The sequence below is a fragment of the Meles meles genome, chromosome 1 (assembly GCF_922984935.1).
Source record: "Meles meles chromosome 1, mMelMel3.1 paternal haplotype, whole genome shotgun sequence".
In the NCBI taxonomy this organism is placed as follows: Eukaryota; Metazoa; Chordata; class Mammalia; order Carnivora; family Mustelidae; genus Meles; species Meles meles.
This window is the reverse complement of record NC_060066.1, coordinates 109514541-109541056: the sequence shown is the minus strand read 5'-3', so window position 1 is coordinate 109541056 and position 26516 is coordinate 109514541. Positions and strand designations below refer to the sequence as shown.

The 26516-nt window shown below is 37.8% G+C and overlaps 1 protein-coding gene across 2 annotated transcripts in view; it reads right to left on the bottom strand.

Annotated features, from left to right (window-relative positions):
* GOLPH3L (golgi phosphoprotein 3 like) overlaps nucleotides 1–26055 on the bottom strand; it is a 44537-nt gene extending 18482 nt beyond the window's left edge. The window contains exons 1-2 of one of the 2 annotated variants that reach the window (XM_046023551.1): nucleotides 25854–26055; nucleotides 23639–23833 (exon numbers count right to left, since the gene is read on the bottom strand). In XM_046023551.1, the coding sequence (XP_045879507.1) occupies nucleotides 23639–23821 (183 nt within the window). In that variant the 5' untranslated portion in view covers nucleotides 23822–23833; nucleotides 25854–26055. The remainder of the gene's footprint in view (nucleotides 1–23638; nucleotides 23834–25853) is intronic. The other variant, XM_046023559.1, reaches the window with a different exon arrangement.
* Nucleotides 26056–26516: the final 461 nt, after the last annotated feature.

The window sequence follows — 26516 nt, the reverse complement described above, 5'->3', positions numbered from 1 at the left end:
GTTAAAGAGTTATTAGACTAACTGTTCAACACTCCAGCCATCTTTAGGTGTAGCACTCCCTCTAATGGAAGAGAAGCTGGATGAGATACTGGCAGGGAAGTTCTAGCATGGCTTTAAAGTATCACCTTTAATGGTTACTATATAAATCACTATTTAAAAAATTTTTATTTACTTATTTACTTTTTAATTTTTTAAAAAACAAGCTCCATGCTGAATATGGACCTTGAGCTCATGACCCCAAGATCAAGAGCCTCATGCTCCACCAACTGCACCAGTCAGGTACTCCATAAATCACTATTAATAGTAGTAATGTCTAATATTTATTGGATACTTATTATACAGATTTGTGTTCAGCTTTTTTGTATATGTGCTGCCGAAGTGAGCACTGTGTTCAGCTTTTTTTTTTCTTTTAAAAAAAAATTTTTTTTTTTTTTAAGATTTTATTTATTTATTTGACAGACAGAGATCACAAGTAGGCAGAGAGGCAGGCAGAGAGAGAGGAGGAAGCAGGCTTTCCTGCTGAGCAGAGAGCCCGATGCGGGGCTCGATCCCAGAACCCTGGGATCATGACCTGAACCGAAGGCAGCGGCTTTAACCCACTGAGCCATCCAGGCACCCCCTGTGTTTAGCTTTTTTGTATGCACGATCTGATCACATCTTCACAACAACCATATAAGGGAGGTACTACTATCCACATTTTTTTTTTAAGATTTTATTTATTTATTCGACAGAGAGAGATTACAAGTAGGTGCAGAGGCAGGCAGGGGTTGTGGGGAGCAGGCTCCCTGCTGAGCAGAGAGCCCAAAGTGGGGCTTGATCCCAGGACCCTGAGATCATGACCTGAGCCAAAGGCAGAGGATTAACCCACTGAGCCACCCAGGCGCCCCTACTATCCACATTTTAAAGATGAGGAAACTAATGGAGGTTCTGTGACATGGCAGGGGTTACAAAGCTAAACAGTGGCAAAGAATTAAAAACATTTTTTTAATACCACTTTCCTCTTTATTGGTTTAGAAGTTATGCACTCTCTTCTCTTTAGCAAAGTTATCCTTGAAATTTTAACGTGCATGACAATTTAAAATTAATACAAAACCTAATTAGTTTTAAATGAATCAGTATTTAACCAGTCTTCCATTCGACCAATATTTTATCTTTTACCTCACATTAGACATTATTATTAGCATTATCATTATATTATACAGGTAGCACTTGTTTAGATTTACTCAGATGCTTATCAATATCTTTGCTCACCATTACTACCTGCATCAAACCTCCTCTCTGGTTTTTCCTTCTTCCTAAAGCAGAATTTCCTTAAGTGAAAGTCTGCTGGAGATAAACTATTTTATCCAAAAGGTCTTTACTTAACATTGTGTTTTGTTTTTTTTTAAAGATTTTTTTAGATTTTATTTATTTGAGAGAGAGAGAATGAGAGAGAGAGACTGAGCATGAGGAAGGGGGAGGGAGAAGCAGACTTGCGCTGAGCAGGGAGCCAGATACAGGACTTGATCCCGGGACTCTGGGTGGCCTGAGCCACCCAGGCACCCTCAACATTGTTTTCTAAAGATAAGTTTCTTGGGGCGCCTGGGTGGCTCAGGCACTAAGTGTCTGCCTTCGGCATCACGCCCTGCATCAAGCCCCACATCGATCCACACATGGAGCCCTGCATTGTGCTCCCTGCTCAGCGGGAAGCCTGCTTCTCCCCATCCCACTCCCCCTGCATGTGTCCCCTCTCTCGCCGTCTCTCTCACTCTCTCTCTGTCAAATAAGTAAAATAAATAAATATCTTAAAAAAAAGATAGTTTCTCATGTCAAAGTGGATTAAAGATCTGAATAGAAAATAAAAAATAATATATATGGTTTTTGTGGACATAACAATCTAGGCTGATAGTTTTCTCATAGCACACTGAAGATATTAAGGCCTCCTCTTCCAGCTTCCATTGTTGCAGTGAGAAATGTATCATTCTTTTGATTGTGGTTGCTTGTACGTGATTTGTCTTTTTTTCGTAGGTCCCTTACGATCTTCTCTCTTGGTGTTTTGTAGTTTGATGATGGCATGACTGTGTGTGAATTTACTTATCCTGCTTGGCATATGCTTCCTGTATCTGTAGGTCCATTTCTTACTCTTCAAAAATTCTCACTTCTTATCTCTTAAGGATTTTAGCTCTCCTCCATTTTCTTTATTTTTCCCTTCTGGGACACTGGTCTTTCTGTCTTTTAATCTTTTATATTTTCCATTTCTTTTGTCTCTAAATAGCTTTCTGAAGAGTTCATATCTGGCTTCCAATTTACTCTCTCCATCTGTAACTAATACGCTAAACTAACCACAAGGTTTTGATTTCAACTTTGATTTTTTTCATTTCTAAAAGTTCTATGTAGTTATTTTTCACATTTGCTTGGTCATTTGTGATCATTTCTTTTTGTTGTTCATTTTGTGATTCTTTTATTTCTTTAAAAGGTCATAGATATTGGGGTGCCTGGGTGGCTCAGTGGGTTAAACCTCTGCCTTTGGCTCAGGTCATGATCCCAGGATCCTGGGATCGAGTCCCACATCAGGCTCTCTACTCAGCAGGGAGTCTGTTTTCCCCTCTCTCTGTCTCTGCCTGCCTCTCTGCCTACTTGTGATCTTTGTCTGTCAAATAAATAAAATCTTAAAAAAAATAAGAGGTCATAGATATTTTATGTGTTTGATCATTTTAATATGTGAGGTCCATGAATGACCTATTATTTGTGATTTCTGCTGAATCTTTCTCATGGGTATTTGATTCTTTGTATGTTTGATATTTGATTAAGAAGTGGCCCATATTTGGGCGCCTGGGTGGCTCAGTGGGTTAAAGCCTCTGCCTTCAGCTCAGGTCAAGATCCCAGAGTCCTGGGATGGAGCCCCGCATTGGGCTCTCTGCTCAGCAAGGAGCCTGCTTCCCTTCCCCTCTCTCTGCTTGCCTCTCTGCCTACTTGTGATCTTTGTCTGTCAAATAAATAAATAAAATCTTAAAAAAAAAAAAAGAAATGGCCCATATTAAATTTTTTTGTGAATCTCTGAGATCCTGAAGGCCTAAATTAAAGATGCCTTCTTTCAGAGAGGAAGAGCTGTATTTGCTTCTGCTGAGAGTCAGGCATGAGAGGATTGGGGGACTGCCACACAACTGGGACCACAATTTTATTTTTTACAAGATTTTAAGTAATCTCTACATCCAACCTGGGGCTCGAACTCAAGAGTCTCCTGTTCCACTGAGCCAGCTGGGTGCCCTCTACTGGGACCACATTTAAACCTAGCTTCCCCATTTTATCTCAACTCTGAGGTTTATTCCTGACTGTCCAATTCCCAATCTCAGGGCTGATTTGATAAATTGTCTTGGGGCAATCTGGATTTCATGTTTGTTTATTGCTCACCTCTACGGTTTTAAGTTTGGTGTTTGTTTGGGGACCCTGAAGATTTCTTACTTTCCAAAGGCCCAACAGTACTTAGAAATTATGTTTATTCAAGACTCAATATCTGACCACTATACTGCCAGAGATAGTGGTCTTCTAATTCCAGTTTTCCCATTATAACCAGGATGATCTTTATGCTCAGATCTAATGATATAACTCTCTTCCACTCTACTTAAAATCTTTCAAATACTCCTCCCAGTCAAGTCCAAATTCCTTAGTATAATGCTCAAGCCAAGAGGCTACTCACTGGTCTCTCCCTGGCCTCTTTCCCCTAGAACACTATGCTCAGCTTTCCAGAACAATTTTTAAGTTTATTTTATTAGTAGTCTCTAAACCCAGTGTGAGGCTCAGACTCAAGACCCTGAGATCAAGAGCTGCATGCTCTCAGACTGAACCAGCCAGAGACCCCTAGAACCATTTTAAGTACTCTTAATGTATCATTTTTGCCTACTGGCCTTTGTCCACATTGTTCTCTCTGTCCAGAAGAACCAGTACCCTTACTTCCCCAATTCTTCCCTGTTCTTAAGGATTGTGTGCATGGATCATATCTTCTATGTACCTTCTTAACAACACCTTTCCTTCTACTCCACCCTCCACGTTAGGTTCCTCACCTGGGTGTACCTATATATACTTCTTCCTTATTTCTTTTATCACACTGTAATCAACTGTCCTCAGTAGACTATAAATTTCTTAAGGGAAGAGTATCTGACTAATACATAGTATTTCTTAATGTTTCTTTCTTTTTTTAAGAAAGATTTTATTTTATTTATTTGACAGAGAGAGAGAGCATGAGAGAGGAGAGGTCAGAGGGAGAAGGAGACTCCCCGCCGAGCATGGAGCCTGATGCGGGACTCCAGGATCATGACCTGAGCCTAAGGCAGTCACCTGACCAACTGAGCCACCCAGGCACCCTCTCAATGTTTCTTGACAACATAAATTTATGATTGGAAATAAACATGTTGGGGTGCCTGTGGGTGGCTCAGTTGTTAAGCATCTGCCTTCAGCTCAGGTCAAGATCCCAGGGTCCTAGAATCAGCCCTTGCATCGGGCTCCCTGCTCAGTGGGAAGCCTGCTTCTCCCTCTCCCACTCTCTCTGCTTGTGTTCCTCCTCTCACTGTGTCTCTTTCTGTCAAATAAATAAAATAAAATAAAATAAAAAGAAATATGCAAACCTGGCAAAAGCTCAGTTTGAACCATAAACATTCCTTTTTTTTTTTTAAAGATTTTATTTATTTATTTGGCAGAGAGAGATCACAAGTTGGCAGAAAGGCAGGCAGAGAGAGAGAGAGAGAGAAGCAGGCTCCCTGCTGAGCAGAGAGCCCGATGCGGGACTCGATCCCAGGACCCTGAGATCATGACCTGAGCCGAAGGCAGCGGTTTAACCCACTGAGCCACCCAGGCACCCAAACCATAAACATTCCTAAACCTATCCACATTTCCTGTGGGCCTGATTTTAGATACAAAGCTGGGATTAGTTCCATCTACTATCTGCCTCATGGCTACTTTGGAAGAGTCACATTTATAACCCCTCTTTAAGGAGGGAGTAGGCTTTTTTAAAGATTAATCCTTGGTTTTATGCAACTCAGCTGCCTAATTAAGGTTAAACTATAACTTTTTTCAGGACACGTAATTTATTCAGGCATAACTTTTATATAATCTTGGTAATTTTATAAATCTCAACAGGTGTGCAAACACCCATCAGCCAGTATTAAAGCAAACAGAGGAAACTAATTTGTTTGTTTTTTTCATTTCTTCCTGTTACAGTAACAGTGATGTCATACTGTCAACAGAACTGTAAATGAGAAGCACTGTAAATAAAGAAACAGTGGGTAGCAGGATGTAGAAACTATATTTTTTTAATATAATTCCCATCATAGCATCTAATGTAAAACTCCCAAGGAGTTTTTTTAAACTTTCTTTTTATTGAGTCATGCATCATAATAGAAAAAAGCTTGAAAATATACATGTGGAGTTTTAAAAAATAATTATAATTCTAAGGTCCATATTCCTCTAAATAAATATATCCAGCTATAACAGGTGAATTCTCAAATCATCTATAATAAAGATTCTGTGTTAAAGGGCCAATGGTTCAGTATGCAGGATGATCTAACACATGCATATTAAAGTTTACTATTCAGTCATTAAATTTAGTTATCAAAGGCTATACACATTAGGGAAAAGAGAAAGAGAAAAATTTTAGGATCTACTAAAACAAATGGAATCGCACATTGCTTCATGACCAACAGAGAATCCTGAAGGCTTGCAGAATGAGATCTTTGAATAGCGGCCCTTGTTTTGTCTTAATTAGAAGTGTAATAAATGACTGTAAAAAAAAAAAAAAGGAAGAAAATCACATTATAGAAATGTATAAAATTATAGGGCACCTGGGTGGCTCAGTGGGTTAAAGCCTCTGCCTTCAGCTCAGGTCATGATCCCAGGGTCCTAGGATGGAGGCCTGCATCGCTCTCTGCTCAGCAGGGAGCCTGCTTCCTCCTCTCTCTCTGCCTACCTCTCTGTCAAATAAATAAATAAAATCTTTTAAAAAAAAGTGTAAAATTACAAAGTGAAAGTTTATCTGGAGGGGATAATAGTCTAGTGTATACATATTCTATCTTTATTACTATTATTATGCATTATTATTATTAAATATATTTATTATCTTATTATTACTATTATTATTATATTATATTATATATATTATATTTATCTTATTATATTATTATTTTTTATTATATTATTATTACTTATTATTATATTATATTATCTTATATTAAATAAGATCATACTGAGTGGCAACTTTTTCACTTAACCATTATTTCGGCTATCTTCCCACATGAGTAAATACAGGTCTACCTCATTCATCATTAATGGCTACATATATTGCACTTAATTATTTTTTTTAAAAGATTTTATTTATTTGATAGAGATCACAAGTAGACAGAGAAGCAGGCAGAGAGAGAGGGAGAAGCAGACTCCCCTGAGTCTCTCGCTGAGCAGAGAGCTCAATGTGGGGCTCGATCCCAGGACTCTGGGATCATGACCTGAGTCGAAGGCAGAGGCTTTAATCCACTGAGCCACCCAGGTGCCCCCATAATATTGCACTTCAGACGTACTATAATTTATTCATTCAGTGTACATTGGCTTAAAATTTTTTGTCATTACAAAAAAAATGCTATGAAGAAATATTCATTGTATGTGTTTCTGTTGAATAAATTCCTAAAAGAAATTCTGAGGCCAAGATTGTATGTATTTACATTTTTTAAAAAAGAGTTATTTAGGGCACCTGGGTGGCTCAGTGGGTTAAAGCCTCTGCCTTCAGCTCAGGTCATGATCTCAGGGTCCTGGGATCGAGACCTGCATCGGGCTCTCTGCTTGTCAGGGAGCCTGCTTCCTCCTCCTCTCTCTCTGCCTGCCTCTCTGCCTACTTGTGATCTTTGTCAAATAAATAAATAAAATCTTAAAAAAAAAAAAAGTTATTTATTTGAGAGACAGGAAGAGAGCACCCATGGGCATGGTGGGAGTTGGAGGGAGAGACAGAAGAAGAGGGACAGAAAGTCCTAAGCAGACTCTCTGTTGAGCCAGGAGCCTGACTTGGGACTCCATTACAGGATTCTGAGATCACAACCTGAGCTGAAACCAAGGATCAGATGCTTAATCTACCGTACCATCCAGGTGCCCCACATATTTACACTTTGATAATGTCATTTTGTTCTTATAAAAGGGAGGGCAATGAAATTTCTTTCTTTCTTTTTTTTTTTTTTTTAAGATTTTATTAGAGAGAGAGAGGGAGAGAGAGAAAGCATGACCAGAGGGAGGGGCAGAGGGAGAAGCAGATTCCTCGCTAAGTGGAACCCAACATGGAACTCGATCCCAGGACCCCAGGATCATGATCTGAGCTGAAGGCAGATGCTTAACAGGAGGAGCCACCCAGGCAATAAGACTTCAATAAATTCAGTCAACATTTTATGCTGAATTTCCATCTAGTTAAGTATTCTTTATTCAAACTTCCTTAAAGATACACCTTATAACAACTCAGAAAGTTAAAGATTTTAAAGTTGCCTGCTTGGGGTAAAAATAACAGAAAACAAATAAACTTAATAAAAACCATGCTTACAAGGAGTTTTAAAAAATAATGTTAGAAAATTCTTATGATGGGGCACCTGGCTGGCTCAGTTGGTGGAACATGCAACTCTTGATCTTGGGGCTGTAAATCTGAGCCCAATGTTGGGTGTAGAGATTATTTAAAAATAAAATCTAAATAAAGAGTGAGAAGACAAAAAAAGAAAATTCTTATGATAAAGTTTAATGAAAGCAGCCAAATACATACTTGTATATTTGAGATTATCACAATTATGTAAAATACCTTTAAAAAATGAGGCTGCTTTAAAAAATGGTTTTCTGGGCGCCTATGTGGCTCAGTGGGTTCTGCCTTCAGCTCAGGTCCTGGGATTGAGTCCCACGTCGGGCTCTCTGCTTGGCAGGGAGCCTGCTTCCTCCTCTCTCTCTGCCTGCCTCTCTGCGTACTGGTGATCAGTCAAATTTGACTCTCTGTCAAATAAATAAATAAAATCTTAAAAAAAATGGTTTTCTACTTTTTCCAAGTCATATACATTTATTTGATAGAATAATGATAGAAATTAATGATGGAAAATATCATTTTATTAGTTAAAATCTCAGAAAAAATAATCTTTCCCTCTCTCTAAATCTGAAGTGTAAACATTAAAACTGCTTCATCTTCCATGAGAGACGGAATCTTACTGTGTCTTTTTTTTTTTTTTTAAGATTTTACTTATTTGTCACAGAGAGAAAGACCGAGTGCACAAGTAGGGGGAGCCGGCAGACAGAGGGAGAAGCAGGCTCCCCATTGGACAAGGAGCCTGGGATCCTCAATCCCAGGACGCTGGGATCCTCAATCCCAGGACCCTGGGATCCTCAATCCCAGGACCCTGGGATCATGACCTGATCCAAAGGCAGACAGATGCTTAAGCAACTGAACTACCCAGGCATCCCCTTACTGTGTCTTCTTAAAGTCTTTTCTATATGCCCAATGTCTATATAATGATCTCTAGGGGATGTCAAGAACTACCAAAAAAGAAGGGAAAAAAAGAATTATCAGAAAATTATACAAGCAAACCTAATCTTTTTCCTTTCAACTAATTTAAAAAATTACTTTAAAAATAATGTAGGGGCGCCTGGGTGGCTCAGTGGGTAAGCCTCTGCCTTCGGCTCAGGTCATGATCCCAGGGTCCTGGGATCGAGTCCTGCATCGGGCTCTCTGCTCGGTGGGGAGCCTGCTTCCCCCCTCTCTCTCCGCCTGCCTCTCTGCCTACTTGTGATCTCTGTCAAATAAATAAATAAATAAATAAGTAAAATATTTAAAAATAATGTACTGTTTTTCTTTGAAGTGCTCTACTGAAATATTAGCTTCCAAGATTTGAATTAAATTCCTCTTTTATAAATTAATGTGATTCATTCTAACTCCAATTAATATTTCTATGTCCACACAGCCAATAGAGACATTTCATAAAAGAGATTAAGCATTAAAAAGTCACTCTGCTTGATCATAATGGGTAATGAGGAACAGTGACCTGGATGTTATTCCGGTTTAACGCATGATTTCGGCATGACTAAGGATGGACTATTAACCTAAACAAATGAAAAGAATTTCTCAATCAACTTCATGAAGGTTATATCCTTTCAGGCTTATTCAGGAGGTTGGATGAAATACACAAAGCTAGTCATAATGATCAGTTTATTAATTTTCTCAACTCCAGTTGAGTTTTTTCTTAAAATAAAGCCATTATCAAAACTTCAGGGGGGAAAAAACATGATAATGCCTTATCAGTGAAAAAGAAATTCAAAATAAAGGAAAGCAACTGGTAATCTTTGGATATTCCTACATTAGCTTTAAGTCTCATTCCTGGCAACAAAAATATGCTTAGTTTTTTACTTTAAGAAATTTAAAAGTGATTATAGCATTAAAACCAGTAACTTACATGTCTTTCTTTCCCCACAGTTTGCTACTTATGGGAAAAAGGACAGTGCTACATACTACTCAAAGAGAAAATACTTGAGAAAAGGGAGTAAAAATCTGAAAACACGTATGTAGCTCTAAATCTATTTCCCCACAACTCTCAAATAACTTAAAATAGATTCAGAAACACTTTAAGGTAATTATGGCCTCAAACCTCAGAAAAGCAAAACTTAAGTAAATGCAGATTCACCTTGTTTTCAAACAGCTTTTTCTCCCTGATTAAAAAACAGTATAGATGTATTTTAGAAAATTTGGAAAGAAAAAAGGTAATAAAAAGTTAAAATGACTCACAAATTTCATCATCCTATTATCTTTTGGGTATATGTAAAACCAGAACTTTTCTTTATACATACAATACACATTTCTTCTCTCCTAACCACTAATTTTCCCATATGCTGCTTCTCCAACTTCAATTTTGGGGCTTTCCTTCAGAAAACAGCATTGTGTGAGTTATGAAACAACAAAATGTATACATTACAAGTTTTCATAAAACACTGGGGAATAGAAGTAGAACAAACTGAGAGTGGTGATTTCATCATCTTTCATAACAGGGAATCAATAAGATATTGTGTAAAATGGAATCATGTGGTTAAGAAAACGTCATTTTTTTAAAAAACATTTTTGGCTTAATGTTCCCAACACACACAAAGTAGAGAGATTATGAACCTCTATATATCCATCATCTAGCTTCAACAGCTACCAATACAATCATCTCTCTTTTATAACTCTCTCTGCTCACCAGATTATTTCAGTACAAATCCAAGTTATTTTAACATATCATCTATAAAATATTACCATACTCTCCCCAAGGCAGGAAGATTAAAAAAAAAAACTGTAATACTAATATCACACCTAAAAATTAATAAGAATTTTAAAGAATTAACAAGAATTCCTTAATTTTATCAAATATTCAGTAAGTCTTCAAATTCTACCAATTGTTTTATATATATATATATTTATATATATATTTTTTTATTTTTATTTTTATTTTTTAAGAGAGATAGCATCCTCTGGGGGGACGGAGGGGGAGGGAGAGAGAAATTCAAGCAGACTCTGCACTGAGCATGGATCTCACAATCCTGAGATTATGACCTGAGCCAGAACCAAGGGTCAGTGACCTAACTGTGCCTGTATATATATATACATATATATATACATACATATAAATACATATTTACATATATACACACATACATATATGTATATCTTTTTTAAGAGGGTGAGGAAGGGCAGAGGAAATGAGAGAATCTTTTTTTTTTTTTTTTTAAGATTTTATTTATTTATTTGACAGAGCAAGATCGCAAGTAGGCAGAGAGAGAGAGAGAAAGAGAGGAGGAAGCAGGCTCCCTGCTGAGCAGAGAGCCTGATGCGGGGCTCGATCCCAGGACCCTGGGATCATGACCTGAGCCGAAGGCAGAGGCTTTAACCCACTGAACCACCCAGGCGCCCCGGGAATGAGAGAATCTTAAGCAGACTTCATGCCCAGCGTGGAGCACAAGTTGGAGCTTGGATCTCAGGGCTGGATCTCACAACTCTGAGATTATGACCTGAGCCAAAATTAAGAGTTGGATGCTCGCTGACTGAGCTACCCAGGTGCCCTGCTTTACCCTTATTTTATAGAGATAATAATAATTTTTTAAAAAGATTTTATTTATTTGAGAAGAGAGAAAGTGCAAGCAGGAGCAGCAGCAGAGAGAGGGAGAGGCAGGCTCTCTGCTGAGCAGGGAGCCTGATGTAGGGCTCTATCCCAGGTCCCTGGGATCATGACCTGAGCCAAAGACAGACACTTAACCGACTGAGTCACCAAGGTGCCCCTAAGTGGTAGACTTTGAATCTGAATGTAGATATATCTGATTCTAAGTCCTGTGTTTTTAAACAATGCCTATCAGAAAATAAGAAAATACAGTAACTAAGCATATTGGGAGATAAATACAAGGGAACTTAAAGAATGGGAAGGTCATTGTTTTGTGATGTTTCTTTTTATCCCTGGATTTGTGATGGACTTTAAACAGAAATGCCAAATTTATTTAAGATTTATTTAAAAAATTTTTTTAAAAATATTTTATTTATTTGAGAGAGAGAGACAGAGACAGCAAGAGAGAGCACAACCAGGGAGGAGAGGGAGAAGCAGGCTCCCCACTGAGTGGGAAGCCCAACGTGGGGCTCAATCCCAGGACCCCAGGATCACGCCCCAAGGTGAAGGCAGTGATGAGCCTTCCCCAAATGAGCACCCTAAGATTTATTTTAGAGAGAGAGATGGAGAAAGAGTGTGAGTGGGAAAAGGGACAGAGGGAGAAGAAGAATCTCAAGCAGACTCCCTGCTGAGCGTGGAGCTGAGCTGGGGCTGGATCCCAGGACCCAAGACCTGAGCCAAAATCAAAAGCCAGATGCTTAACCAACTGAGCCACCCAGGAGCCGGAGGAAATGCAGAATTTAAGTTAAAACAAACTATAGGGACAGTAACAAAAGACAAATGTGGGGATTCTGGGAAGATGACAGAGCAGAAAGAAATCTTTATCTCATATTGTAATTATGCATCTCTGTGTGTATATATATACATAGAAAGCAGTCTATAAGCATATATTAAAAGACTTCAATAGCAGTTATCTTTCAGTGGTGACATTATGGGTGATTTTTATTTTCTTTAAACATTTAATAAAAACTTGAGGTATAGGGTGTCTGGGTGGCACCTGGGAGTCTGCTTTTCCCTCTGCCTGCCACTCCCCCTGCTTGTGCTCTCCTCTCTCTTTCTGTCAAATAATAATAAAAAAACTTAAAAATAAAATAAAATAAAAAATTGAGGTATAATTTATAGAGTGAAATGTACAGATAAGTTGTTTTTTTTTTTTTAAAGATTTATTATTTTTTTGACAGATAGAGATTACAAGTAGGCAGAGAGGCAGGCAGAGAGAGAGAGAGGAGGAAGCAGACTCCCCGCAGAGCAGAGAGCCCGACGCGGGGCTCGATCCCAGGACCCTGGGATCATGACCTGAGCCGAAGGCAGAGGCTTTAACCCGCTGAGCCACCCAGGCGCCCAAGTTCAGTTTGTTTTGACAAATGCATATAGCCACATATCTCATTCCCCATCACTAAGTTCTCTCATGTAGACTTCTGAATTTCTTAGTATAAACTTATTTTGCTTTTTTATTTTGTTTCTAAAAAATTTTCTTAAGGATTTTATTTATTTGACAGGGAGAGAGGGAACACAAGCAGGGGGAGTGGGAGAGGAAGAAGCAGGCCTCCTGTTGATCAGGGAGCCTGATGCGGGGCTTGATCCTAGGACCCCAGGATCATGACCTGAGCCCCTCAGGTGCCCCTAAAAATAGTTTTGAGATTTTTAATTTTTTATTTGAGGGAGAGAGAGTGGGGGAAGGGGAAGGGGCAAAGGGAGAAGCAGACTCTCTGCTGAGCAGGGAGGCCAATATAGGACTTGATCCCAGGACCCTGAAATCGTGACTCAAGTCAAAGGCAGATACTTAACAAACTGAGTCACCCAGGCAGCCCTATTTTGCTTTTAAAATCATAAAAATAAAGCTTTTAAAAAATTTTTTAGACATATATATTTTTAAAAGTCAATAATGGCAACAAAAGGTGAGCACAATCTACCAATGAACACATGGAAGAAGCCTGAAAACCATTGATTCAGGTTTTCTTTTTTGTTTCTTTTGGCCATTCCCACTTTAAACCTTCTGGACAACTGCGAATAGGTGAGGACAAGCATAGAAAGTAAAGAGTAACCTCCAAGGAATTTCCTCTTCCATGTTCTTATAGTACTTTTTGTACCTTTCTTATAGCACTTAGATATCTAGTACTATTGTTATTGTATACATATCTTTTCTCCCACATCAGATTCAAATGCTTCTTGAGGAAATAAAAACATATCATCTTAATTACTTCTCTTTTTCCTTGTTTTATTCAGTGTCTTGGACAGAGCAGGTGCTCAATAAATGTTGGCTGACTTGAACTGAAGGAAAAATCACATCATTATTTAGCTTAATGACACTTTCTGAGGGTGAACTGCACTCCAGGTGCATATAAGTAATTACAAAATTATCCCCAAAATCTTTCTATTTCCTCTAAAACCTTTCTAAATCATTCTTATGGGGTGAACTGTGTCTTTCCAGACTCCATATGTTGAAACCCTAACCCCTAATATCTCACAATGTGACTAAATTTGAGATAATGCCTTGAAATAGGTGATTAAGTCAAATAAAACTGTTAAAGTAGGCCATAAACCAATCCGACTGGTGTCCTTATAGGAGGAGGAAATATAGACACAAGGACACTAGTGATACACGCACAGAAGAAAAACCACATAGGGACACAGTGAGAAGATAAGTAGAAAGGCCTTAGGAGAAACCGAATCTTGGACTTCAAGCACACAGAATTGTGGGGGTAAAAAAGTTCTGTTGTTTCAGCCACTCAGTCTGTGGTATTTTGTTACAGCAGCCCTAGGAAACTTAATACAACATAATACTCCTGCTGAAAATCCTAGAAGAAATTTGTTTTAAGTTTTAAAATTAAAGAAAAAAGTATACTACCTACTCATTTATATCTTTTTAGTATAACAGTCTGCTCCTTCTGTAATGAAGATATATGACATGGGCTGTAATCTATGGCTGGCATTGTGAACTGAGGAGAAAAATTAAAAATGCCAATTTAATTATACATTAAACTTTCTGAAGATATGGTTATAATAAATCAAATATTATTTACTACTTAAAAAAATTTTTTTTAAAGATTTATTTGTCAGAGAGAGAGAGGAGGAGGCAGATGGAAAAGCAGACTCCCTGCTGAGCAAAGAACTTGATGCTGATCTCGATCCCAGAACCCTGGGATCATGACCTAAGTCAAAGGCAGACGCTTAACTGGCCATCCAGGTGTCCCATATTTGCTGCTTCTTTTAGCATTTTTCATTTTGCAAATTGGGTTCTCTATATTTCCTACTTGACTTATTGTTCCTTATGACCAGAATATCTTGTTCGATGGAAGAAAGAAAAGAGAAAAAAGTCTGTAAGACTTTCATATTTCCTCCTTAAATTGTGACGGGATGAAATATAAAGCAAAACTGTATCATTCAGACTTGCTAAGTAGTACTTTCCCTTATTTTGCCATTATTGATGTCAACTTAATATGTTTTATGGGATCCCAAAATCTTTAAGAGTGAGCTTTGTTAAAGAAACAAAACAAACAAACAAACAAAAAAACACAAAACAGAGTAAGCTTTGCTGGAGTATTAAACATTGAAATAAGAAAATTGTGGATAAGACTTGTAAAAACAACTGTGCCAAATATTACTGCAGAATGTAATAATCTTTTATCTTACTAGGAGATAAAAATTAAGCTCTATATGAAGCTATCCTAGGAGATGAAATTCTTGGGTTTCCACTAAGCAATAGCAATCCTGAACAATTAATTCTCTTTGTTCAGCAAGAAATTAAAAAAAAAAAAATGTCATACGTGCTTTGGAAGCCGTCCTTTTAAAACCTGTCCGAGTCAGTTTGAACATAAATACCACCACTTATTGACCAATTAACCATCTAACTTTGCTTTCAAAAAGAGAAGACAATATTTGCCTTGCAGAATCAAGCAAGAGAAAGTAAAAAAGAACAGTATGCTTTGAAAACTCTAAGTTACACAAACACAAAAAACGAAGAAGGACATGAAAGACATGGAATGGCATGCATCAAATTTATAGGTTCAATGGCTACGGCCAAAGGTCCAAATATAAGTGGTTTTTATTTTAATATCTATGCCAGGATTTTGGAAGAGAACAGTGTGCAACTAGGGGTTGGGGGAAGGGAGAGGCAAGCTCTCAATGAAATAGCTTAAACTATTATTTCCTACTGTTAAAAAAGGACTTTGGTCTCCCAGTTTATTTCCTTTTGCACCCACAGTAAATTTGGATGTTATATGAATGGATATAATAAAACAGAAGTTTTTTTTTTTTTTTAACAGCCTATGTTAATAAAAACCAGAAAACCTGACAAACAAGTCCTTCTGATACACTTGCCCTATTCACTATGGCAATAACCACTGACAAGGGATTTATTGTTCATTTTGTGCAATCAGGAAACTAAAAGACCAGGCAGTGACCTAAATGAGACTTTTAATCTTTTGATTTTAATAAAATGGCTTAGGACTGAGCAACTTTTTTTTTTTTTAATATTTTATTTATTTGCGAGAGACAGTGAGAGAGAGCACGAACGACGAGAAGGTCAGAGAGAGAAACAGACTCCCTGCGGAGCTGGGAGCCCGATGCGGGACTCGATCCCGGCACTCCGGGATCATGACCTGAGCCGAAGGCAGTGGTCCAACCAACTGAGCCACCCAGGCGTCCCAGGACTGAGCAACTTTTTAAGAGGAGTAGTTCTCTCCATTGATAGCCAGTCATTGACAAGTTGTATACTGACTTCTTGTGATTTTTTTTTTTTTTAGTTTATTGATTAGTTCACCAGAATTTTACCAGCTTTAAAAAAGTTTATCCTTCTAATCTCCCACTGCTAATAAATTATGAGTGAATTAAAACTGATGGATGATCATTAGTAGCTTGAAAAAGCTGAGTATTAACTTATTTTATATTTATAATGTGTAAGTTTTATCCAGTCTGATCTATCATATTTCTTTTTTATTTTTTTAAAGATTTTATTTATTTATTTGACAGAGAGAGATAGATCACAAGTAGGCAGAGAGGCAGGGGGAAGCAGGCTCCCCGCCGAGCAGAGAGCCCGATGCGGGGCTCGATCCCAGGACCCTGAGATCATGACCCGAGCTGACGGCAGTGGCTCAACCCACTGAGCCACCCAGGTGCTCCATATTTCTTTTTTTAAAGATTTTATTTATTTGACAGAGAGAGAGCACGAGTAGGTGAAGCAGCAGGCAGAGGGAGAGGGAAAAGCAGACTCCCCATTGAGCTAGGAGCCTGACAATGGGCTCAATACCAGGACCCCAGGATCATGACCTGAGCAGAAGGCAGACACTTAACTGACTGAGCTACCCAGGTGCCCCATATCATTCTTCTGTATGTATGAACAGTGATGTTGTTTGAAAGAACAAGAATAGTCTTAGCAGCACCATTTATAATGGACTCCTAAATGTCTGTTAACCAGCAGATTGAATGAATAATGGAATAGTGATATAACTGAAATTCTATATTGTGTAATATAGAATTATATTTTAAAATATAATTTTTAAATTATATGTAACAACATAGATGAATCTCAAACATCATACTGAACCAAAAAATAAATAACAGTATCAACCCAATAACATACAGTTTAAAAAAAGGTAAAACTAAATATATTGTTTAGGAATATACACACATGTTAGAAGTACTAGGAGGCGAGGCAGGATGTGGTTAGGGAAGGGCACAAGAGGATGACCCCACAATGCTGGTAATGTTCTTTTGGTGGTGGTTACGTGCTGGCTTTAAAATTACTTGTTAAATTGTACATATGTGTTTCATAAATTTTTCTATATATGCTATATTTCACAATTTTTGAAAAGTTAAACAATAAAATACATGACTGAATACTGAATGTCCAGCTAAGTTTTGGTAGTTGAGTTTCAAAACATCTGAGTTAACTTAAAGAAGATGAGATGTTTTCAAATATCTGTGGTTATTCCAGGTGCAAATCATTGAAATTATCATAAACACTCAGCTGATTTTTTCCCCCCTAGACTATGTTTCTTTTCACAAACTAACTTTTGCTCATATTCAGAATTCAGCTTAAGAGTTATCACTTCCCAGTATCTCTTTCCTCCCCTGTCCCACTAGCACTTTCCACCACCGATCTGGGTTAGGTATCTTTCCTCTTTGTTCCCTCAGTAGCCAGAACAGTCACACACACATCACATGTACTGCAATGGTCTACCAACATTCCAGAAGCCCTTTCCAATCCCTCCAGCCACTCTCATCCCACTAGACTATAAATTATCTCAAAACCAGGGACAATTGTCTTTGTTCTCTTTCAGTATCTATCACTTTATACATATGAGACATTCAGTAACTTTTTGGTGACCAAACAAAATTAATGAAAATATATTTCCAAAATTCCAATGAGCAATATTTCTTGCCAATTTTGACTTGAGTGACATGAGAAATATGATTAAAACCTTTTTTTTTTTTTTTTAAGAGTTATTTATTTGACAGAGATAGGGACAGTGAGAGAGGGAACACAAGCTGGGGTAATGGGAGAGGGAGAAGCAGGCTTCCCGCCAAGCAGGGAGCCCGATGTGGGGCTCAATCCCAGGACCCCGGGATCAGGACCGGAGCTGAAGGCAGATGCTTAACGACTGAGCTGTCCAGACACCCCTGATTAAAACCTTTTATGTCACAGCACATAAGTAGTTAATAAATGGGATTACTAGGAGAAAGCTTGGAAGGGAAGAGGGTTAAAACACTATCCACAAACTAAAAAGATTACTGCCAAAAGTCAAAAGCATTAATAGGCTCATTCCTCTTACAAGTAATTTTATTTAATAATAAAGATTTCATAAAGGAAAAGTTTTAAATATCCTAGCAATTTAAAGTATTAATTGTCCATGAGTCAATAATATCTATATTAAAACTCCTACCAAATGCAATAATGACAAATAAATGGGATCTTGATTTCAACAGAAAATAAATCTGTATTATTTTGGTCAGGTTGGTGCTCAAGTTTAATTTTCTCAGTTGAGGGCAGTGTTACCGAACTGAGATTTTTTTTTTAACACTTTCATTTTATTTTATTAAGTAGGCTCCATGCACAATGTGGGGCTTGAACTCACAACCTTGAGATCAAGAGTCTCATGCTGTACCAACTGAGCCAATCAGAGACCCTTGATAACATCTAATTTTAAATGTACTCAAAAGATTAGACTCTTCAACATATACTTAGATTTCTTGATTATTTTCACAAGACAGTGAAGTTTAACACAGCTGACCCTTAAACAACTGTAGGCTATTTGTAGCTAAGTTTTGGGAGAGCAAAAAGTTATACATGGGTTTTCAACTGTATGGGTATTAGGCACCCTTACCCCCCATATTTTTAAGGGTCAACTGTTTTTTTTTTTTTTTTAAGATTTATTTATTTGAGAGAGAGAGAAAGTGTGGAGCACATGGTGGGGAGGGGCAGAGGAAGAGAGCCTTAAGCAGACCCTTTGCTGAGCCTGGCACCCCAGGCAGGGCTTGATCTCATGACCCTGAGACCATAGCCCTGAGATCAGGGCCAGCCAAAACTAAGAGTCAGACACTTAATTGAGCCACCCAGGCACCCCTGCCACAGAATGGTTTTTGTTTTTTTTTAAGATTTTATTAATTTATTTGACAGAGAGAGATCACAAGTAGACAGAGAGGCAGGCAGAGAGAGAGAGAGGGAAGCAGGCTCCCTGCAGAGGAGAGAGCCCGATGTGGGACTCGATCCCAGGACCCTGAGATCATGACCTGAGCCGAAGGCAGCGGCTTAACCCACTGAGCCACCCAGGGACCCAACCACAGAATGGTTTTAAAATACAGTTGACCCGGGGTGCCTGGGTGGCTCAGTCCTTTAAGCGACTGCCTTTGGCTCAGATCATGATCCTGGAGTCCTGGGATCGAGTCCCGCATCGGGCTCCCAACTCCACGGGGAGTCTGCTTCTCTCTCTCACTGTCTCTCTCTCAAATAAATAAATAAAATATTTTTTAAAAAAATAATAAATAAATAAAATACAGTTGACCCTTGGGGCACCTGCATGGTGTAGTGGGGTAAGTGTCTAACTCTTGATTTTGGCTCTAGTTGTGATCTTAGGGTTGTGATATTAAGCTGTACTTCAGACTTCAGGGTCTGGGCTCAGTGCAGAGTTTGCTAGTCCCTCTCCCTCGGCTTCTCCCCCAGGCTCTTACACTCTGTCTTTCTTGCTCTCTCAAATAAATAATCTCTTTTTTTTTTCAGATTTTATTTATTTTTCAGACACAGAGAGAGAGAGAGAGAGAACAAGCACGGGGAGTGTCAGGCAGAGGGAGACGGAGAAGCAGGCTCCCTGCTGAGCAAGAAGCCCATGTAGGACTCAATCCCAGGACCCTGGGATCATGACCTGAAGGCAGATGCTTAACCCACTGAGCCACCCAGGCTACCGCATGTTTTCAAAAATAGATATAATTTTAAGAACTAGAGTATTGGGTTCTAAACAAAGAATCTTACTGAAATCTTCAGCAAAAGTTAACTCTGGGACTTTGGAATGCAAAGTTTAACACTTAGGATTTTTTTGACATGTCACAAACCTCAAGCCATGTGAAAATAAGAAATTATATTACATATTAGAACATATATTTACAAAGAACATAGCGCAAAAATATCATTAAATCCTTATTTTGGACACAAAAATGAGATGGGCTTTCCTATTTTTATTAGGCTGATCCCTTTACTTAAAGGAACAATCTATAACTATAGAGAACAAATTGATCATTATGAAGGGAGGTGGGTGGGAAGATGGATGAAATAGGTCAAAAGGACTAAAAGTACACTTATAGTCACGAGCACTGAATAATGTGTAGAATTGTTCAATCACTACATTGTACACCTGAAACTAATATAATACTGTATGTTAACTACACTGAAATTAAAATAAAAATAAATAAATAAAGGAAAGAGTCTGAAAGTCTCTGCCTGACACTCAAAATCTGCCACACTCTAGTCTGAATCTAGTTTACCAATTATGATTCTCATTTTTCTCCAAGAAAACACCTACTTCAGTCACAGTGGTTAATTATCTCCCAAACTCATCAAGCTCATAATAATTTCAGGTTCCCTCATCCAGAATGTGTCTTCTTTACTCCATTTATGTTAATCTTACCTGTTCTTAAAGGCCCAGCTTGGTGGAGCCTGAGTGGCTTAGTGCTGAATGCCTTCAGCTCAGGTCATGATGCCAGGGTCCTGGGATTGAGCCTCTTCAACTGAGCCACCCAGGCACCCTGGGTCAACTGTATTTTAAAAATACAGCTTCCCTGTTCAGCGGGAAGCCTGCTTCTCCTTCTCCCACTCCCCCTCTGCTTGTGTTCCCTCTCTCACTGACTTTCTCTCTGTATCAAATAAATAAATAGAATCTTCAAAAAAAAAAAAAAAAAAAAAAGGCCCAGCTTGTTTTACTGCCTTCTATTCTTTCCCAGATTAGTTTCAACACATTATGTTCTCTCTTCCTTCCAACTCTCTTGGCTCTTACTGTTCTAACATGGAAAAACTTGCTGGATTTTTACTGTTGTTTACCTATTTAGAAATCTTTTGAACTGTGAAATATAATGCATACACAGAAGAGTGCATGAAACAAAAGTGAAAAAAGCTCAATGATTTATGTCTCGGTAAATATACATGAAACTTTCCCCAAGTACAGAAAGAGAAAACTGTTAGTACCCAGAGAGCCCCCTCTTGTTCTTTTCTAGTCACTAATACCCTCCTCCTATCTTACCCCCTATAAAAAGGTAACCACTATGCTAACAACTATGGTAATTTCTTTCTTGCTTTTCTTTGTAGTTTCAATCATCTAAATATGTAACCCCAAACACTACAGTTTAGTTTTCTTGAATTTTATATACATGGAATCATACAGTGTGTCTTTTCTGTCTGGCTACTGTTACTGAATATTACATGAGAATCATACATGTTTTATAACAATGTTCATTTTCATTCTGTATAAAAAAGATGTTTATACTCATTTAGATAAATGGACAACTCATTTTTATCCATTCCACAGATGATGGACCTTTGGGTTACTTAACTTTTAAAAAGTATGTATGTTTTGTCTCCCCAGCTGGAATGCAAGTTTCGTGAGGGCAGGGGCCATACATAGTATCTTATACTATTTTATATTTACTTTAGTATTTGCATAATGCTAAGCACATCATGGGTGCCCCCAATCACACTAAATAATGATTAAATAAATCTATGAGTAGTTTAGGAGGTGAGAAGAAAATAATTAGTGCTGGAAATCAATTAATTTTTTTTTAAAGACTTTGTTTGTTTATTTGACAGACAGAGATCACAAGTAGGCAGAGAGGCAGACAGAGAGAGAGGGGGAAGCAGGCTCCCTGCTGAGCAGAAAGCCCGATGCGGGGCTCGATCCCTGAGATCACGACCTGAGCCGAAGGCAGAGGCTTTAACCCACTGAGCCACCCAGGCGCCCCTCAATTAATGTTTTTTAAAAAGATTTTACTTATTTATTTTAAAGTGAGTGAGAAAGATAGAGAGAGGAGAGAATGAGTGGGGGGAACTGCAGAGGGAGAAGCAGACTTCCTGAGGAGCAGGGGGCCCAACACAAGGTGTGATCCTAAGACCTGGGATCATGACTTGAGCCAAAGGCAGAGGCTTAACTGACTGAGCCACCCAACAGAGCCCCATCGATTAATATTTTTAGAGAGAGTTAGATAACTGGCATTTTGGAATAGCACTACTGCTTTAATAAATCAGAAGGTTTGACCTCTCCTATTTATTTATACCTAAGAATTTATCATTTCTTGTTCTTCCTGAGCCAATTGAAAGCTAAAAATGTAATTTATCAACTATTTTAAAAAATAAAATTAGAACTCAAAAGGTAATTATTCAAAAGGATAATTCTCTATTCATCTTTGTACAGTACCTCACCAGAGTTTCTTTATTTCTTGTTCTACTTCCTTATATTTATATTAACTATTATAAATTTAAAAGCATGTGAAAAGAAGTCCAAAGTTAGAATCTCTACAAAACAGAAGCAAAAATTCTAATATCTAAGGTCAACAGGAAATTAATCATTCCTATTCAAAAGTAAAACAAATCAAATAGCTTTTTAGTTCTAATATGCTCTTCTACAGTCAGCAAACACATCCTAGGTACTGTGCAAACATTTCAAAACAGTATTTATGCCACCTAATCTTCAGACCTACTCTGATATTCTCTTGGAAAGTCAGTTTTGCGTTTTCATTTGCTTAATTTTCATAAAACTAGAGCTTAATCATCCATTCAGCAAATAGGAAAGTACACTTGCGGGCAAGATTTTCTGATATATCTGCCTTGGCCAAGTACAAATGTGCATGTCTCTAATATTAGTTTTAACAATACACAGGCTATAAGAAGTCTTGTAAGTTTTGTTCCAGTCTGTAATTTGATGTGACAAAAAATAGAGAAGGGAAACGGGGTATACAGAATGTAAAGTTAAGAAACAAGGATAATCCCAAATTGAGGAATCAATGCAGAAAAGAACAGATGGTACTAGATGTTTGTAGCCAATTCATTACTAGCTAAGGATAGTTATCAAAGCAAAATTTAGTCTTTTTTAATGTAAAGTAACATTTTAATTTGTTAAGTTTTCAAAATGAAAGCCAACAGTATATGTGCCTTTATTATCATTATTATTATATTACTAAAAGCTTTCTTGAAAAAGAAATAGTTGTTTAAAATATTAAGTTAAATTTCTTCATAACCTCTTCATGAGGGAAGAAAGTGAAACACAATAAAAAGTTAAATTACAAATGAAAGATAATGTATTACAGTAGAAGAACCATCAAATATGTGGTTATACTCTAAGCCCTGCTTTCTCAAGACTAATTCTATTATAAAGTGTTCTATTAATAAGGGAAAACTTAGAAAGAGAAATCTGCAATTAATTTAAAAACATTTTCTGAAATTAAAATATTTCTTTATCAGTTGTTGATATTTAATTTCTAAGGAGCCACAGAATAGAATTTTTAAAAAGTTGTTTTTACTGCATTGCAAGTGGAAACCTATTCACTATTTATTTTTATAAAACAGCTAATCATACACGTTTCTTGTCTTGTCATTTAAAAGATTTTCCTCCTCACAGTTCAAGACAATTTCAATGTGTGAGCCCTCTTAGTTTAATAGGAGGCTATTTCACCATCAATGTCATTTGGGAAACTACAAGTACAAAAATTTTACATGTGTTCTACTCTCTCCTATCTTCTAAAATTTTGGAGGAATTTTGTAATTAAATTACTCTTTAAGTAATTATACTTCCGGATTTTACCCTCCAAATATCAGCTACCTTCCCAAACTCCCCCACCCACCTGATGGCTAGAGCACAATTCTAAGGCCAACTTAGCATTAATGAAAATATTCTGTCATATTAATTCTTTTTCTTTTTTATTTCTTTTTAGTGTCATATTACTTCTTAAAAACATTCCAATATTCTAGAGCCTTTGGGAGAGACTAATAAACCCAACTGTGTTACCTCTTTATCTTTTAGTCCCAGGAGCAATACTTCTTCCATAAGTGTGAGGCGAATATCCTTAGAGTCACCAGAATCTTCATTGTCTGGACTCCTGTCTTGATTAGTGTCTTCCTCACTTTCCACCTTCTTTTCAGAGTTCTTGCCTACTTCAGTGCGACGGGCCCGGTGAGTTAAAGTGGTCATTCTCACCTGTTTCTGGAGAGGGTGATGAAAAAATATCTATAAGTAAGCTTATGTAAACAGAACATATTGATATTCATACAGACCTACTACAAATGTATACAAATAAGAAATATATATAAACTTAAATAGAGAAAGGAGTAAAGACCAGAAAAATTAGGTGGGTAACACAATATGTTTTCCAAAGTACAACAGCTTGAAGGCACAGAAGGCATTGGCAGAAAATCAAATCAGTAATATTAAAGACCGGTACAAATGATTGATTGATCTTTCTCTCCCCCCCCCCTCTCTCTTTCTTTTTCTTTCTTTCTTTCTAGAAACGATCATCTTTTAAGCCTGCTGACTTTATGTGCATAATCTATAATCAGGAGGGGCGCCTGGGTGGCTCAGTGGGTTAAGCCTTTGCCTTCGGCTCAGGTCATGATCCCAGAGTCCCGGGATCGAGCCCCGCATCGGGCTTTCTGCTCAGCGGGGAGCCTGCTTCTCTCTCTCTCTGCCTGCCTCTCTGCCTACTTGTGATCTCTGTCAAATAAATAAATCTTTAAAAAAAAATCTATAATCCAGGAGTATATACACATCATTGTAACTTGTCTTTCATAAAATGGATTCTCCCCAAGTTAAATAATATGGGACAGCAAAAAATTGTGAGAATCCAGGCCCCAAAATCTATGTAATAATCTACATGTAACTTCTATAAACATTCAATGTCACATCATAAAATATAAAAAACAGAGAAATCAAAAAAATAAGAAAAACTAAATATATATATTCTCATATTTTCTTCCCATAACTCATCTCATGCACTCCCTTTGGAATCTGCATGTACAGAATAACACTCAGAAGATCATGCGTAGTAATTCCATATACACAGAAAACTTTCATCTCTATCCCTAGCTAGCCATCTTGCAAATACTCAAATAGCTGCCGACAAAAAGTATCAGCAAGAGAATGTTAAAAGACACATGCCCTTTTATACCATGTACTACAGATGTTTTTTAAAAAATCTAGTAAAGAGAAATGGCACTAAATCATGTATGATAAAGTTTAAAGTTAGCATATTTTAAAATAAATCTAAATGTCAGTTTTTGAAATGACACAAACATTTTTAATCAGTAATTATTCAAAAGAATATCTTTTTCATGTTCAAAAGAATGCATTCAAAAGCCTCTGTGACTGGATCCTGTTCTGGCGATATTTCCCGTTACATTACTCTCAGTTACATATTGTTAACAACCACTTCTCAAACAGGTCCCATGCTGCCATTTCTGCTCCTTTGTCCATGCTGGTGTTCTCTCCCCTTTCCTTTCCTCTTTATATTCTACCCATTTTTCAAAGGCCTATTGAGGATCCAGGTAAAGCCTTAAGTGAATACCCTTTTCCATTACCGTTATGTCCCATGGCCAGAATTGGTCTCTCTCTCAGCTATACTTCGACAGAACTTTATTTATACTTACATCCTTTAAAGTATTTATTATAGTCTTTCTTTTGGTATGGCTGTCTCTCAACTGTAAACTTCTTGAGGGCAGGGATATTGTCTTCTTGGGTTTTTATAGTCTCCATAGCAACTAGCACAATGTCTTTAACGTTGTAACTGCTCGATAAATATATACTGATTAAAATGAATACTCAGAAATGCATGTGAACATTTAAAAATAGAAATATAAGTAAAGTGACTTACAAATGATTCTTTGTACAAGGCTATATTTCAAATACAATTCTTGGTGGGAGATGGGAAGAAGGGTGAAGGAGGAAAAAAACCCTGTGATATAAATGCTTAAGGGCATTAACCCTATCTGGCACTGTGAACAGGGTTTATTTGCTAACCCAATCCAAGAAACTTTAAGTCTTCAGAGAAAAAAAGGGCGGGGGGACTTTGAGGAACTAATACCCCCTGGGCATTTATTAGTTAAAAATCCTATTTGAGGAAGAAAAAATGACCAAAAACTAACTGAATAAGAACCTCCCTCTCCCCATAAAATAAAAAATCTGTAGGCTTTTTTGGTACATTAGGAAATGTATATTCTCCGTTGCTTACCTGACGTTACTCCTGGGTTACAGCCGGACACAAACAGCAGCTTGCGCTCTACTTTAGGGGGACACCTGTTCCCCCACGTCCTAGTAGGTAAAAAAAAAACTTCTCAGCCACGCAGAGATTACAAACTTCCTGATCCTTCGATGCACAGAAGGAATAACACATCAGCTTCCTCAGGATCCCTAGGCAACCTACCTCGGTGTTTCTTCATTGGACCAATCAGAAACCGCCAAGGTTGAGTCCAGCCAATCGGAGCTTACAAGGGGAGGCTCTCCTCGGGCTATTGTGTTGCGATCCCGACAAACACCACCAAAAGGAGGCAGGTTTGGGTCAACCTGACAGCTGGTCAATCCAATGAAGTAACCTTCGTAGAAGAGAGGAAAGGGAGGTGCGCTCCCCACCCCCATTAAACCGGCCAATCAGCGTTCAGTGAGCTAGCCCAAGCTGCAGATCTACAAAGGTTTTTGTTGGTCAATCTCTGTAGCAGGTGTGTTAACTGTACCAGCGTATACTAGGACAATTAGGTGAGATGCGCTAGGATCCAAAAAAGCTAAGGACAAATAAACATTTTAAAATTGGTTGTTTTCGAAAATTAGCTTGTCCTCAACTTTCCTGTTCCAGAAAAACCTGATCTGGGTCAGTTTGTGGTTGTTTATTTGGTTTACA